Raw genomic sequence first — 16,057 nt, 5'->3', positions numbered from 1 at the left:
GCTGCATTCTGCACGATCTGAAGTTTCCAAACACTTTTCAAAGGTAGCCTCATGTAGAGAGCATTACAGTAGTTGAATCTCGAGGTGATGAGGGCATGAGTGACTGTGAGCAGTGATCCCGATCCAGATAGGGCCACAACTGGTGCACCAGGCTAACCTGGGCAAACGTCCCCCTAGCCACAGCTGAAATATGGTTCTCTAATGTGAGCTGTGGACCGAGTAGGACGCCCAAGTTGCGTACCCTCTCTGAGGGGGTCAATAATCCCCTCCAGGGTTATGGATGGACAGATGGAATTGTCCTTGGGAGGCAAAACCCACAGCCACTCCGTCTTATCAGGGTTGAGTTTGAGTCTGTTGACACCCTTCCAGACCCCAACAGCCTCCAGGCACCGGCATATCACTTCCACTGCTTCGTTGACTGGACATGGGGTTGAGATGTACAACTGGGTATCATCTGTGTACTGATGATACCTCCCCCCATGTCTCTGGATGATCTCACTGATCATATGACACCCCCCCCCCCCAAGATACTGCAACTGTTGTAAATAGATGCCAGTTGAAAAGGATTTTGATCACATGACTGTGTGGACTCTGAAATAGTTGTAAATATGAGTCATAAGTCATTCTTTTCATCACAACTTCTTGTACTACTCATCAAATAGCTACCCCATAGCAGCACACACAGTTATGCAGGGGAACGTGGGGCACCAGGTTTGCTCACATAACCCCTTTGTCCTGTAGGCTGCTTTCACTTCCATTTTCTTTCCAGATGCATTTCAAGGTGCTGGTCATTACCTTTAGCACCCTGTATGGCACAGGGCCGGGTTATCTGGAAGGCCAGATTTCCCTAACGATATCTACCTGTTCAACCAGGTCAAGTAGGGTAGGCACGCTCCTAGTCCCTTCCCATAGATATTGCCATCTTGTGGGTGCTCAGAAGTGTGTCTTTTCCATGGCAGCTCCTGCCCAATGGAACATTCTGCCTCTTAAAGTTCAGTAGACCTCTATCTTCTTAGCTTTTGGTAAACATCTGAAGCCCTAACTTTTCCCCTAAGTGCTGGGATAAAATGAGGTGACTGCACATCAGAGTTAGCACCATGTTTTTTGTTATTTGTTGCTGTTAGTTAGTTTTTAACATTTTAATATACTTTTCTGCTCTTTTAACCCTTAATTGGGAGGTGGCCAGAACTGGTTATAATGAGGCACCTATGTACATGTTTTCAATACATAAATAAAAACAAACCTCAAACATTCGCTAAATCAATGGTTGCAATTTTAGGATATGTATGAGAAGATTTGAAATATATAGCTGTCAACATCCAGCTTGAGTATCCGAATAAAAGTCCAAGGTCATTTCATTTCTGAAAAGCTTATTGTTTATTGAATATATTGCATGAGAATGGCAAGATAAAACTAACTCTGAAATTCTCAGGCACCAGTTCACAGTATTAAACAATGAATTTTCCAGCCCAATCCCCATGCTACCACATAGACCATGTAAACAAGTTCTCTATGGGAACCATCTGCCTTCTTCTTCACACCTGTGAAGATGTCTTTGAAAAGTTTCCAGATTCTCACAAACTTCAGTGGAACTGTAGAAGTTTCATTTATCCAACTATCCCATGTAATCAACATCTCCCCGTTACTCTAATGACAAGTTGAAATGAAGAGACATGTAGCTGCCAATGTCTTATTCTTGACAACTGCATCTAATAACCAGAAATTTAGTAAAATCAGACTTCCAATAACTTTTAAGCAAATAAAAAAAACCTTACATTTCCAATAAAAATATTTTATAATAATATCCTACTGTATTTCGTGAGTAAAAAAAATATTTTAATAATCTCATTAACTTACCAAGTGTTCTCTCTCCTTCAGGATCTACTGTTTGAGCCATTTTCAATGCCTCTGTAGTAGCAATATCAACATTACTCGGAACCACAACCAAATTTATGGTTTCTTGTTTGGTAATATAACTTTGAATTAATTTCATGATCTGTAATTAAATTGCATTTTACGTCAGGCATATATAGAGGATAAAATGATTTCCAATGAAACTGGAAAGAAATAATTGATTCTATAAAAGCTACCATAACTATGTATAAAATTATGTATTATGAAATTATTATGTAATGTATAGTACATAATCTGCTGCTTCTATGTGGAGCATTCAATGTCTGTGAAGGAGCAACAATGTGCCTGTCCACATAATAATAATAATAATAATAATAATAATAATAATAATAATAATAATAATAATAATAATATGTTGTGATTGTGGAGAAAAAGAAAGTATGGATCATCAACATCGCAATCCCAGGAGACAGCAGAATTGAGGAGAAGCAGCTAGAGAAATTAGTGAAATACGAAGATCTAAAAATCGAGCTGCAACGACTCTGGCATAAGCCAGTGACAGTGGTCCTAGTGGTACTTGGCATGCTGGGCGCAGTACCAAAGGATCTCAGTGGACAGTTGAAAACCATCGGAATTGACAAAATCTCCATCTGACAATTGCAAAAGGCCGCTTTACTGGGATCGGCAAACATAATTCGCCGCTACATCACGCAGTCCTAGGTGCTTGGGAAGCGCCCGACTGGTGATGAAATATGAAATCCAGCATAGTGATCTCGTTTGCTGTGTTGTACTGACATAATAATAATAATAATAATAATAATAATAATAATAATAATAATAATAATAATAATAATAGAAATAATACTTTATTGTCATTGTCAATACAACAAAAAGACCGTTGAACTTACCTGAACGGTCTTCTCGATGCACTGCAAGGAGAGTCCAGGATGGGTTATTCTCAGCCTGATTGGCTGGGACTGAGTTCAATTTAAATAATTAAATATTAGATAGATAGACAGGCACCGCCCCCCCTTAGCCCTCCAGTCTAATATATACGAAGGAGCAGTAATGCAAAATAAAGTTTTATTGAACTATAAACCCATAACTGCATAAAACACAACTAGAACTGTGACCCTGGTCCCTAGCCGGGCGGGTCTGGACTCTCCTTGCAGTGCATCGAGAAGACCGTTCAGGTAAGTTCAACGGTCTTTCTCCAATGCACTTGCAAGGAGAGTCCAGGATGGGATATACCCAAGTTACAGTCAAGGGGAGGGAGATGGCTGGACCAGGGGCGCTGAAAAGGAGCATACTCCCTGTAGAACCCTCCTCCCAAAAGCTGCCTCCGCAGAGGCAAAGGAGTCAATCCTATAGTGTCTTATAAAGGTGGATGGGGCCGCCCAAGTGGCCGCTCGGCAAATGTCTTCTAGTGAGGCCTGTGTCCTCCAGGCCGAGGACGTGGCCGCACTTCGGGTAGAGTGACCTGTGATTCCCTGAGGGGCAGGAGTGTTCTTAGCGATATACGCCTCCGAAATACAATCCCTCAACCAACGACTGATTGATTGAGGGGACACTTTCTTTCCCATCGTCTTGGTGGAAAAGGAGACAAACAACCCCTCGGAGACTCTGAAATCCTGAGTCCTACGTATGTAGATCTTTAGAGCCCGTCTCACGTCCAGCTTGTGCCACCTCAGTTCAGAGGAGTGGCTGCCATGCGTGCAGAAGTCCGGTACAATGATGTCCTGTGATCTATGAAAAGAGGAATTTACCTTGTGGATGAACGCCGGGTCTAATCTTAACACTACCCTGTCCGGATAAAACCTACGGAGGTCCTGTCTGGTTGACAATGCTGCCATCTCTGAGACTCTCCTGGCCGATGTAATTGCCACCAGGAATGCAGTTTTAATCGTTAGAAGTCTCAGGGATATCTGTCTTAAAGGTTCAAATGGAGGACTAGTCAGTGCATGTAGTACCAAGGACAGGTCCCAGGACGGAAACCTATGGACCGTAGGAGGTTTCAAATTGGTCGCCCCTCGCAGGAAGTCCCTGATCCAGGGGTGTCTCGAGAGGGGTCGGTAGTAATCCTTGCCCAGGATAGTTGACAAGGCCGCTACGTGACGTCGAAGTGTGTTTGGGGCGAGGCCCTTGTCTAGGCCTGCCTGTAGGAAGGAGAGTACCATCAGAGTAGAAGCTTCCTGCGGATCCACCTGCCTCTGCTGGCAGAATTCGCTGAATGACGCCCACGTCGCCTGGTAGATCCGCTGGGTAGAAGGTCGGCGGGCTGCCTGCATGGTGCTGATGACCGCATCCGGCACAAGCTGGGTCTTCAGATATTCCCGCTCAAGTGCCATACGGTCAACTGCCACCAGTGCGGTTCTGGGTGTGTCATTGTTCCTTGTGTGAGCACTATTCGTTGGTCTGGAATCCTCCAGGGGGCTGAGATCGACAGTTCCACCAGATCGGCAAACCAGATGCGCCTCGGCCAATATGGGGCCAGAAGGAGGATCTCTGCTCGTTCCACCAGCAACTTCCGAACTACCCTCGGTATCATGGGGACCGGCGGGAAGGCATAAAGCAGAGCAGCTGGCCAGCGCTGGCGAAATGCGTTCACTCCCTCCGCCCCGGGGGAAGGGAAGCGGGAGAAGAAGCGGGGAAGCTGGGTATTGTGGGAGGTTGCAAACAGATCCAATACTGGCTCGCCGAACCTCCTGATAATGTCCTGGAAGATCGTGGGTTCCAGGTGCCATTCCCCGGGATCTAGAGTCTCCCGACTCAGCCAGTCCGCACAAACGTTGTCGATTCCCGAGATATGTTCTGCTGAGAGTGAAGCTAAATTGGTCTCCGCCCATTGAAACAGGAACTCCGATTCCGCCATTAGCCGACGTGATCGTGTTCCCCCTTGCCTGTTGATGTGGGCTCGGGTCGAAACATTGTCCGTAAGGACGAGGACGTGACGACCCCTTACCCAGGGGGTGAAATTCCGAAGGGCCAGTGAGACCGCCTTCAGTTCCAAGAAGTTGATATTGCACTCCTTCAAATCCTGATTGCTCCACAGGCCCTGGGTCATCTGAGAGGCAAGATGGGCCCCCCAACCTGTTAAACTGGCGTCCGTTGTCACTGTAATATGGTCTACTGGCAGAAAGGAGGAGCCCTTGTCGAGGGCCGCGGACTTCCACCAGCGGAGAGATTTGCGAACCCCGCCCTGAAGTGGCACCCTCCTGTGTAGGTGGCTTGTCTTTGTCCATTGGAAGGGAAGCAAGAACCACTGAAGTGGTCTCAAGTGGTGTCTTGCCCACGGTATGACATCGATGCAGGATACCAGAGTCCCCAATATCTTTGATAGGAACGAAAGTTCTGGGAGTCTCTGACCGTCCAGGTCCCGTAGAAGCCTCCTGATAGAGGCTCGTCTTTCCGGGGACAGAAAGACCATACCCCGGGTGGTATCTATTGTAGTCCCCAAATGAGCCAACCTGGTTGTGGGTGTCACATGGCTCTTGTCCCAGTTCACCGTGAACCCATGGCTTTCGAGCGTGTGGATGGTCAAGTTCAAGTCCCGATGCGCCTGTTCCCTTGATTTTGCCAGTATAATCACGTCGTCTAGGTACGCCATGAGGCGTACTGATTGTTGTCTCAGAGAGGATGTTAGAACATCTAAGAGTTTCGTAAACGTTCTCGGAGCTGAGGAAAGTCCAAAGGGCATTGATTTGTATTGAAAGTGGGTCCCGCCCAGGCTGAACCGAAGGAATTGCCTGTGCGACGGGTAGATGGGGACGTGTAAGTAGGCTTCCCTGAGGTCTATTGACGTTAGAAAGTCCTCTTGTCTTATTGATGCAAGAATAGACCTCAGAGAGTGCATCCTGAACCGTCTGTATTTTATATAAAGGTTCAGCTGACGCAAATTCAGGATCATTCTGACCCCTCCGGAGGATTTGGGGACAAGGAAAACGAGGGAGTAAAACCCCTTGCCCCGTTCCCCCGGGGGTACTTCCTCTATGGCCCCTATCTCTAGTAGATGCGAGACCTCTTGACAGAGGAGATGCCTTTTCTGAATGTCCGAAGGTATACGACATGTGAGGAATCGATGAGGAGGGGGGTAGAGGAACTCGAGCTTTAGGCCCTGAGCGACAGTGGTTGCCGCCCAGGCGTCTGAAGACGTAGTGGTCCAGGCCTCCGCGAAGTGGGCTAGTTTGCCCCCCAACGGGATAGGGCTTGAAAAGTCATTTGTTTTTTCTGAAGCCCCGACCTGCCCCTCGGAATGGACGGCGTCCTTGATAGGACCTGTTGCGGTCCTGTGGGTTAGATCTGTCTGACCGAAATGAACCCTGACTGAAGGAGCCCTGGAAGTACGGCCTCAATGTCTGGGAACTACTCGAGGAGGGCTCTGAATGAAAGGGCTGGCGCCTCTGGTAGGGGGTGAATTGTCTGTCTGGTCTCTTGGACTTGGGCATGACTTTCTTCTTATCTTTGTCCTCGACTAAGACGTCGTCAAGGACCTCCCCAAAGAGCTTGTTCCCCTTAAAGGGAGCCGAGGCCAGGCTCCATTTAGATTTAACATCCGCCTGCCAGCTGCGCAGCCATATGAGCCGGCGGGAGGAAACCGACGAGGCCATGGCCCTGGCCGCGAACTTGGCAGCATTGGCTGTGGCGTCTGCTGAGAATTCGGTGGCTGCCAGGACCTTATTAAGATCCTGGCGAAGGCGTCCATCCTCGGGATCCACTCTCGATTGAAGATCTTTAATCCAGAGGAGGATTGCCCTATTAAAGAACGAGGCCGCAGAGGAGGCCCGTATGGCCCAGGCTGCCATCTGGTGTGTCTTACGCACAATGTTCTCGGCCCTCTTATCCTCTGCCCTTAGCCCCTCCTGAGACTCTGAGGGGACCAGGGCATTGGACACCAAACTGGTGACCGGTTTGTCCACCGTCGGGAAGGTCAGCAGATCCTCCATCTGCTGGTCAAAGGAGTAAAATTTGCGGTCCAGGTTGGAGGGACCTTGTGCAGCCGCCGGGTACTCCCAACGACGCTGTATAGTTTCCAAAAAGAGATGGGAGGAAGGAATGTTTACCGTTTCTTGTTTGGGCAATACAAAGAGACCACCGGCAGCTTGTGTTGGAACTGCGGGATCTGATTGCCCCACTTCCCCTGCCTGTTCGATGGTGAGTTTCGCCTTGTTAAGTAAGACCCTAAACAGGGAGGGTTTAAACAGTCCAGTAGGAGCGGGTTGCTCTGGGGGTTGTTCATCCCCCGACAGTTCATCTTCCCTATCGCTGTAGTCCCTTTCCAACGAGTCATCCTCCTCCATAGATCCGGTCAACGAGTATGACTCTGGAGCAGTCCATGGATCTCTGGTTCTTACTGGGGGTAGACCCCCTGCGGCCTGCTGCTGGTGAGCTCCGGTCTCAACACCCTGGGCAAACGCATTGGCAATCAAATCCTGCAGGGTCTGAGGCATGGCCTGCCATGTATCTTGGGCGTTTCGCAGTCCTGCCGCCGTTGGCGTGAAGGTAGCCTGCGGTGGGCCATATTGGTGAGGTACATAAGCCTGGGGCTGAGGATTGCCAGTCCACATGTTTTGTTGTCGCCCCCAGTTAGGAACCTCGTGGGCAGGATGTGTAGGGCGGTCAGGTGACCAGTCTTTTTCAGATGCCGAGCCTGCTACCCCTGGTATGGGGGAGGCTGGCGGAGGTGTAGGGCCAAAGGCCTTAACTGACAAGGAGGCCTGCTTTTGTGATGCCTCCAGCTGTTTTTCAAGGGCTTTTATTCTTTTTTCGGCCTCTCTAAGAGAGGAGCCCTGAGAGGCCTTAGGTTTGTGGCTCTTTTCCTTGGGGGTGTTGGGCCTAACATTGGCAATGGCCTCCTCCCCCACGTGAGTTGGAGCCTCCGACATTATGCCTGTTATCACACTCACGGTTTAATTGTAAGCAATGAGTCAGGAAAGGAACTGCCACGAGTGAATACTGAAGCCTCCACAAACTCGGAACAGCGAAGAAAAAAATTTGTCTGTTTAAGCTCCAACTCCTAGTGCGCTTGCGTGTCACCCGGCTAGTTTGGGGCCTGCGGAGGGCTCTGTAACAGGCAGAGCCGATTTTCCAGCGACCCGATTGGGCCCTAGGGGCGTCTGCTGACATTGCCCTGGCAACCGCCCCCTCATTGGTGCGGGGGGATCTGGCCCCAGCTTATAAGCCGACCCGGCACTTTGAGCGTGGGCGGGAACTTCTGCCGAAAACGGCAGAATCATTGGGGCGAAAATGGCCGCCGGAGTGAAAAAACGGGCGGGAACTCCTCCTCCGTTCCCGCCCTGCTGCCCCAATATGGCGGCGTTCTCTGAATTCGTTCCATTGCCGGTACGTCCCATGGGGGGGGTCCTCGGCATGAACGCGACTCTTCGGGGCTGTCTTGAGGCTTCCCAAGTCTTCTTGCGGCATATTCGCCCTGGGGGGCAGGCCCCCCATGGCGTCAGCCGACCGCCTTCCTCCGGGCGCTACCGCGGAGGTTAGCAACCCAGGCGCTCCCTTCAGACCCTCGAAATAGTCCTGTGGCTTGTGCCACCGACTATGGGAGCTGCAGCTCAGGGGGGGTTAAACTCACGGAGAGTAATAACCCCACGCTGCTTCACTTGAAGCCACCCCGATGTGCCTGAAAGAGAAAAGAAGAGAGGAAAAAAACATTAGATGAATACATTCAACCTTACTAAACATCATACAATTTATTAAAAATCACACAATAAATCAAGTGTGACAGAGGAAGAACTCAAAGTCCCATTACTGCGACTGAGTTTTTTAGACTGGAGGCCTAAGTGGGGGCGGTGCCTGTCTATCTATCTAATATTTAATTATTTAAATTGAACTCAGTCCCAGCCAATCAGGCTGAGAATAACCCATCCTGGACTCTCCTTGCAAGTGCATTGGAGAATTGTCATTGACAACAAAAGTCATGTGACGCCCAGAAACTAGTCTCAGCATAGATAACTTTTTTTTTTTTAAAAAATGCCCTTCTCACCACAAATTTCCCATCCTGAACTACCCAAACATCTAAACAACAGATCAAGTAATACTGTCCAACAGCTCACTGATGGTGACCCTTTAGGTGCAAGTATAGCTCTGGGATATCCAGATATTATCCAGATATTGAGTATTGAGGCTTATATATCAAGAGCAGGAAGCCTATACAGGGGAACACTGTAGGGTTCTAGACGTGTGAATAAAATGATTACTAGATCGGGGATATTATCCAGTTTCACTGGCATTCCAAGATGCATTAAATAGACAGCATGAACTCAACATAATTTCTGGAATCCATATATTGAATAAAAGTCAACCAAAGAAAAGATAAATTCTATACATAATCCTCACTTGGGGACTACAACTGGGACAGGCAAATCAGTCATTAAGCCCCATCATCACTAGGCAGAAAGTCATGTGATCATAAACACTTGAAAACCTTAATTCTGATTTGGTCTGTCTGAACAGTCACTAAGTGAAACATCACATGAACGCAACTTAATTGTTCTACTTCTGCATCTCTATTAACTCTGCTTGTCATAAGCCAGTTGCAAAGCACACAAATGGTGATCATGTAACTGCCAGATGCTACGATAAATGCATCTGTAGCAAAGCTCTCTGTTTTACACCATCGTAACTTCAAATGGTCATTAAATGAGGCAATCAGTAATGGAGAGCTACATGTACATTTCACCCCTGAAATATATAAAGACCTTTCCTATCAGAAATTAGCAATAAACAATCCTGCCGTATCTTCATGCCCCTAATTCAGATATCTATATAAAATCTTTATTTTACCTGCTTGCCAATGTCTTTTGGTTGATTACCCACTGCCACTCTTGTAATTCCTGGAAGATCAATTAAGGTGAGATCTGGAACATCTGGAGAACTAATTTCCAGGGTAATTAATTCGTCGCTAATATCCAGTCCTTCGCCAGCTATTGCATTCTGGGCTATGTTGTTATAAGACAAAACAAAACAACAGACTCAGTTATGGGAAACTCCCGACATAGAGCAGTTTTATCAAACTACTATTTGCTCTAAAAGACCTCTGAAGAAATCAGTCTAGCATACATTTTTAAACAAGTCTTCTTTCCAGAAATAGTTTTAAGTATGTAGGTATTTCTATCTATTCACATGTAACTATTTATGCTAAAATCATTTCATAACCACATACCTTTTACATTTTACAATGTGATACATAGATAATACGGTACAATATTATATTTTTAAAAAGCCAAGTTGGAAACTGTGCAAGTATTTAATAAATATTAGTAGAAGGGCCTCCTTGCTGTGCTAGTTTTTTCTGTAGTATTATTTCTGTTTTCATAGCTATAATGAGGTGATCTATACAGAACAACTTGGGAAAGCAATGCTAGCTAGCATTTATTTTATTATAATTCATGGCAAGGCTGAAACATACCCTAGCTTAATCTATTGTTGAAATCCTGGACATTAGTGCCTGGCCAGTGAAAAAGCAGGATAAAAAATAAAGGATAATTGTGCTATAATTAAAAAGAATGACACAAGGAAACTAGCAAAAATATCTTCTAAAATGGACAGAACATAAAAATATTCTATCTAAACTATTTATCAATCTAATGTATACTCTCTTACAACTCTTTCACAATCTAAACACACTTTGGGCAGTTTGATTAAACTTGACTCTAATCCTTACCTCTCCTAACTGCAGCTTCCACCTCTGATGAATCTTTCAGTTCCACCTCTGTTTCTAGATACACAATTTTCCCCTTCCATTCTTTATTATTATTTTTATTAATATTTTTCATCTTGAGCTCCAAGGGGCATCTCGTAACAATTCCTGCAATGATAAAACATTTTTCTTAATATTATAGATATCATCTATTTTATTAGATATTTAACAACATAAGAAGAGAAGCACAAAAAAACCAACAACTAGATACAGTGGTGCCTCTACCAAAGAACGCCTCTACTTAAGAATTTTTCTAGATAAGAACCGGGTGTTCAAGATTTTTTTGCCTTTACTTAAGAACCATTTTCTAATTAAGAACCTGAGCCCAGAAAAATTTCCCAGGAAATTTGAGAGCAGCCCGAAGGCCTGGCCAGTTGCCTGACATTTCCCCTTTAATCCCAGTCATCTGGGCTACCAGAGGAGCCTTTTGGTGGCGCTTAAGGAGGCTTTGGCAGTCCAGAGCGAACGAAACATTTTCCTTTCTCTGGGCGCTTGGACAGGGATTAAACCTCTGCCAGCGCCCAGATAAAAGAAATGCTCCCTTCACTCTGGGCAGCCGAGGAGTCACCACAGCGAAGGAAAGGCGCTGGCTACAAAGCGAGCGAGAGAAGAGGGGAGCCCTTCTGCATGGGAAGGAATAGGCAGCAGGTAGCAGCAGCAGCAGCCACTGTATGGGAGGCAGTGTAGGGGAGGCAGCCTCGCGCTGGGTGTATTGAATGCATATGCGCCTGAGTCCCTCTTTTTTTTAAAAAAAAGCCTTAAAGTTTTGTATTTTTTTGATTCCCCTCACCTCACCTTCTTCCTTCGGCAGTGACTGTCCTCTTCCTCTTCTTCCTCCTCCTCCTCCCACTTAAATTCCGAGCTTTTATTTCTTTCCTAATGGGTTTGCACACATTATTTGCTTTTATATTGATTCCTATGGGAAAAATTGCTTCTACTTAAGAACCTGCTCACTGTGGAGACAGAATAGCGCACCCTAGTGGCTGGCAAACCATGCTAGATATACGCAACATTCTGTGATAAACTCTCTGACCTTTGTCTATGTGACATTCCAACACTTCTCCCTTCTCTTGGAAGATATGCTTCCTTATCAGTTGCAAACAGCTCTGGAGGAGACCTCCATAAAAGCACGTAGGCCATGGGCTTTAAGCTACAACATCAATTGATCATTCACTGTCCACGAGGCAAATATGAGACCCTCCCATGCTTTAAACTAGCCAGTAAGATTCTGTATTCTCTAATGCCCAATGAGATGTAACTTGATGACTAATGGATAACAATAAAAAGGGGTGCAAGGTTTTGTCCAGGACAAGATGTGCCTTCCCTAGATGATGCGATTCTTGCTTCCTGCCTCTTAATGACGACAACTCACGGAACGAATTAAGTTTTTAAGTAGAGGTACCACTGTACTTTGTTGTCCTTTTTTTTTTTTGGTTTCTGGGTTGTTGTTGGTTTCTTTTTTGCATAGTTTGAAAATTTTAAATTTGCATAGTTTTTATTTTAAAATTTAAACAATTCTAATTTTAAAATTTAAATCTATTCTGAATGCCATTTAGCAATGCGCTAGGTAGTAACTGTGTTGTGGTCCGCCAGCAGCCTGTGCAGCTGACAGCACAGTTGGACACTGATGAGGCTGGGGGAAACTTGGCCCAGGCCTGGAGGTGGCTCCGTGCCAGAGGCAGGGATTCAGCCAGGGCCATTTAGGAGGTCTATCCCACCTCCAGAACCTCGGAGGCTGACATGAGCAAGGAATAAGAATGGGAGGAGACTGCTCTCAATGTGCCCATGCACAGAGCAGCCAGAAGGCAAGAACAGTTCTAGAGGAAAAGAACTGCTTGGGAGTAAGGAGATAATTGGGCCCTTCCATAGGTTATATAAGCACTGGTGGGCTGCTACCGGAATGGCTAATTGTGCACAGCTCTGTGGCTCTGGCGTGCAAGTGCAGGATCTAGCGCAATTTTGCTTCCTGCACCTGTGCAGGTAGCAAAATCTTGCACAGGGACACACAAGTGGGGGCGTTTCGGCAAGGTTTTTTGCTTCCCCGCATGTGCACTCTTGAATCCCTGTGTGAGATTTTGCTACCTGACAGGTACAGGAAGCAAAATTGTGCTCGTTCATGCACCCATACCATGGAGCTGCATGCAATTAGCCATTCTGGCAGCAGCCCACCACTGTATAGAACACGAAAGGGTTCATTGCAGGAAGCAACTAAGTTCATCTCTAGATCTTGTCATTGCAACTCAGGACTCAGTTTTGTTCCTCTTTGAACTTGCCAGGTTTTTCCTGCAAATTGGTCTTTGGCAATTTGCCAAAGAAGAGCAAGGTTCGTGTGTGTTCTCTGCTTTTCTCTGAAATATTTTAGTCAGACTTATAATGAAAATAATTAGCAGCCATTACAAATAAAAGGGGTTTTTGAGATGCCATCAATTGATCTGGATTCAATTGAAGTTAATATGAAAATAAGAAGGAAAATAAGTACAGAATGAACTGATTTACAATATTTTTCAGAGTATAAGACACTATGGACTATAATACCTACCTTTTGGGGAGGAAGACAAGAAAAAATATCTTCCTCTGCCTCCCAGCAATTTTCTTCTTTGTGGCAAACAGACTGGTCAGTTTCAGCACAGCCTGATTTAGCATGAGCAGCTGATTAGCAGATGGATCTTGTTTCCCGGAATACAGCCAAACACCTGTTGCCACCTCTGCACATTCCATTTTTGGCCTCTATGCGTCCCATATTCCCTCCATGTGCCCTGTTTTTGGCTTCCGTGTGTCCCATTTTTGACTTCTGTCATGTTTTCGGCCCGTTCTAGGCAGCGGGGGCAACTGCCACCGACACCTATCTCCACCGTCTGGAATGAGCCAAAAATGGGACATGCGGAGGCCAAAAATGGAATAGACGGAAACAAAAATGGGGTGTGCAGAAGTGGCGCTAGGCAGCAGCAACAATGGATGGCGGCGATTCCCGCAGCCTGGAACAGCTGATCGGAATTATTCCGGGAGGCAGATCTAACCACCAATCAGATGCTCATGCTAAATCAGGCTGTGCTGAAGCTGATAAGACAGCTGTTTGCTGCAAGGTAGCAAACTGCCGGGAGGCAGAGGCTGAAGTGTGGGGGCCAACGATTGGGTGGAGCTTCAGCAACATTTGCTCTATAAAACGCACAGACATTTCCATATACTTTTTTTTGGGGGGGGGGGGGGGTTGTGTCACCGAAAAATATAGTACACGTTTTGATTCAAAAAATATGGAAGTTCACATTTGTTCTAGGTTCCTGAAGTTCACAAAGCTAACTGAGCATCTCTTAAAAGCTTCATTCCAATTTAAAACCTGCCTACAACAAGTGGTTCTCAAGACTAACTAAAAGCCCCATTCCCTCAAGTACAGTAATAAAACTTGTAGGCCAACATAGTGGAATAGTACCGGCTAGGGACGTATGTTTGCATTCAAAGAAGAAAAGCTTTGGGGAAATTCTCACCACTGCCTCTAGGAAGGGCAACTCCAGACAAGGCCTCTAGAACCGAACTTTTTCCAGAGCTCTGATCTCCAATCACAGCAATAGCTGGCAATGCCAAGTCCTTTTCCACTCCAAGGGCTCTCAGTGAATCAATTAGGTCAATACAAGGACGGACCTTCTCTTCATATTGGTTGCACAAATTATTTTCTTCCTAAGGAAAGAAAACAAAATACAAAGTTGGAATTTACTCTTCTTTAATTTGTATATCTCAACCCAAATGAGCTGGAACTGTATTTCCCATGAAAATAATTACTAATACAGAAGAAGTAATGAACATTTTCTTTTTAAAAAAACCTTGCAAGATTGCACCTTAGTTTCCTTTTGCTCCATAAAAATAACTCTTGCTAATTCAGTTGATATACAGATTCCTAAATACTGACTGAGAAGAAAGGTACAGATAGTCCTTGCATTCTGACTGCCTTGGGGATCAACTGTTCAAAGTTATGGCAATGGTAAAAAGAGCACAACTTTTGGACCAATCTTTGCATTTACAACCACTGCACCACCCCATACTGATGGGATTGCTATCTGTATACCCAAGAATGCCTCTGTTATGTCTTGCTATGCTGTTTTAAAGCTGATTGCTGATTGGTTAAGACGTGGCAAGTCAAATAGATTTGCCGCCAAAAACAAATAACTGTCAAAAAGTTTTCCCGCACTTTTAAAAAATATAAATAGACGTGGCTTTTTCTTGTTCTCAGTTGGAGACTGTTAACAGAGCTGAACACTTCTGATCATTCTCTGCAATAAAAAGAGCTGTTATCAACCCGTGGTCTCCAGCCTCTGATTTAACAGTGGCGATGAAGGTGCCTGACCTCCGCATTCCCGATGGCCTCCTCCACGGCATAGGCACCGGCCTTCTTCAACCCCGATCAAGATACTTGGACAGCTTACATGTCCAAATTCAGAATATTTCTCCAAGCAAGCAACCTCCAAGATGCATCCGACGACAGCCTCTCAGCCACACTAGTCAACCCTGAATCCGTGGAGATGGTCGCTTGGTCTTCCCTCCAAGAGAAGCTGGCTACTCATTTCCAGTCCACCACCCCTGCCCACGTCAGCCAGAACCAGTTTGCGCACATGCAGCAGGCTGACAGGGAGTCCATCAAAGACTTCCCGACCCGACTCCAAGCCCTTCTGTCAAAGTGCAAGTTCAAAGACCCAGAAGACCGCCTCGCCGACCGCCTCATCTTCCGCATCTTCCGCATGAGCAACATAACCTTACAAAAGAAATATCTGAAAGACGAAGACGCCACCCTCCAAGACATCCTAAAAGCTACCAAAGCCGCAGAGATCTCGGACGCCTCCGTCTCTGAAATCAAACGTGCAACCCCCTCCATCAACCACCTTCCAGACAACACCGAAAGCCACATGGACCCCCTCGCTGAAAGACAGCTCGACCCTCCCACCAGGGACGACTCTTGCCTTCAGATTCAACGATCTTTCGCCTCCCACCGCCACCTGCCCACCAAATGCAATGGCTGCAATGGCAAACACTCCAGAGCAAGATGCCCCTTCAGAGATTGTTACTGCCGCCGCTGCCAAAAGAAAGGCCACATTGCTGAAGCCTGCCAAGCAGTCCTATCCGGAGATTTTCCCCAACCCAACATGTGCCCAATGATATCTCCAAGCGCCAAACCTTCCTTCAACTGCGCCAACTTCAAACCGGCCGCAGGACCCAGAACTGACAACCGTGGAGATAACTCATCAATTAACATTAACTATAACTCTTCATTGACTCAAGGCAAACTCTACTTTGTTTATTAACAGTAAGCCTTGCAAAATGGAAATAGACACCGGATCCAAATACAGTGTTCCGTCGATTTTCGCGGGGCCCCGCGAAAGTTGAATTTCCGCGAAGTAGAGATGCAGAAGTAAATACACTATTTTGGGCTATGAACAGTATCCCAAGCCTTCCCTTAACACATGAAATCCCTAAATTACAATTTCCCATTCCCTTAGCAACCATTTA

General features: G+C 46.1%; 1 protein-coding gene across 2 annotated transcripts in view; it reads right to left on the bottom strand.

The window, feature by feature from the left end:
• The window catches only part of LOC139166649 (interferon-induced GTP-binding protein Mx2-like), a 67,393-nt gene that overhangs the window by 36,014 nt on the left and 15,322 nt on the right, over positions 1-16,057 (bottom strand). For both annotated transcript variants that reach the window (XM_070750476.1, XM_070750477.1), the window contains exons 3-6: positions 14,047-14,236; positions 10,529-10,672; positions 9,649-9,803; positions 1,858-1,996 (exon numbers count right to left, since the gene is read on the bottom strand). In XM_070750476.1, coding sequence (XP_070606577.1) covers positions 1,858-1,996; positions 9,649-9,803; positions 10,529-10,672; positions 14,047-14,236 — 628 coding nt within the window. The remainder of the gene's footprint in view (positions 1-1,857; positions 1,997-9,648; positions 9,804-10,528; positions 10,673-14,046; positions 14,237-16,057) is intronic.

The sequence above is a fragment of the Erythrolamprus reginae genome, chromosome 4, assembly GCF_031021105.1.
Source record: "Erythrolamprus reginae isolate rEryReg1 chromosome 4, rEryReg1.hap1, whole genome shotgun sequence".
NCBI classification, from domain to species: domain Eukaryota; kingdom Metazoa; phylum Chordata; class Lepidosauria; order Squamata; family Dipsadidae; genus Erythrolamprus; species Erythrolamprus reginae.
The sequence above is the reverse complement of the archived record's forward strand: the minus strand, read 5'-3'. Positions and strand labels throughout refer to the sequence as shown.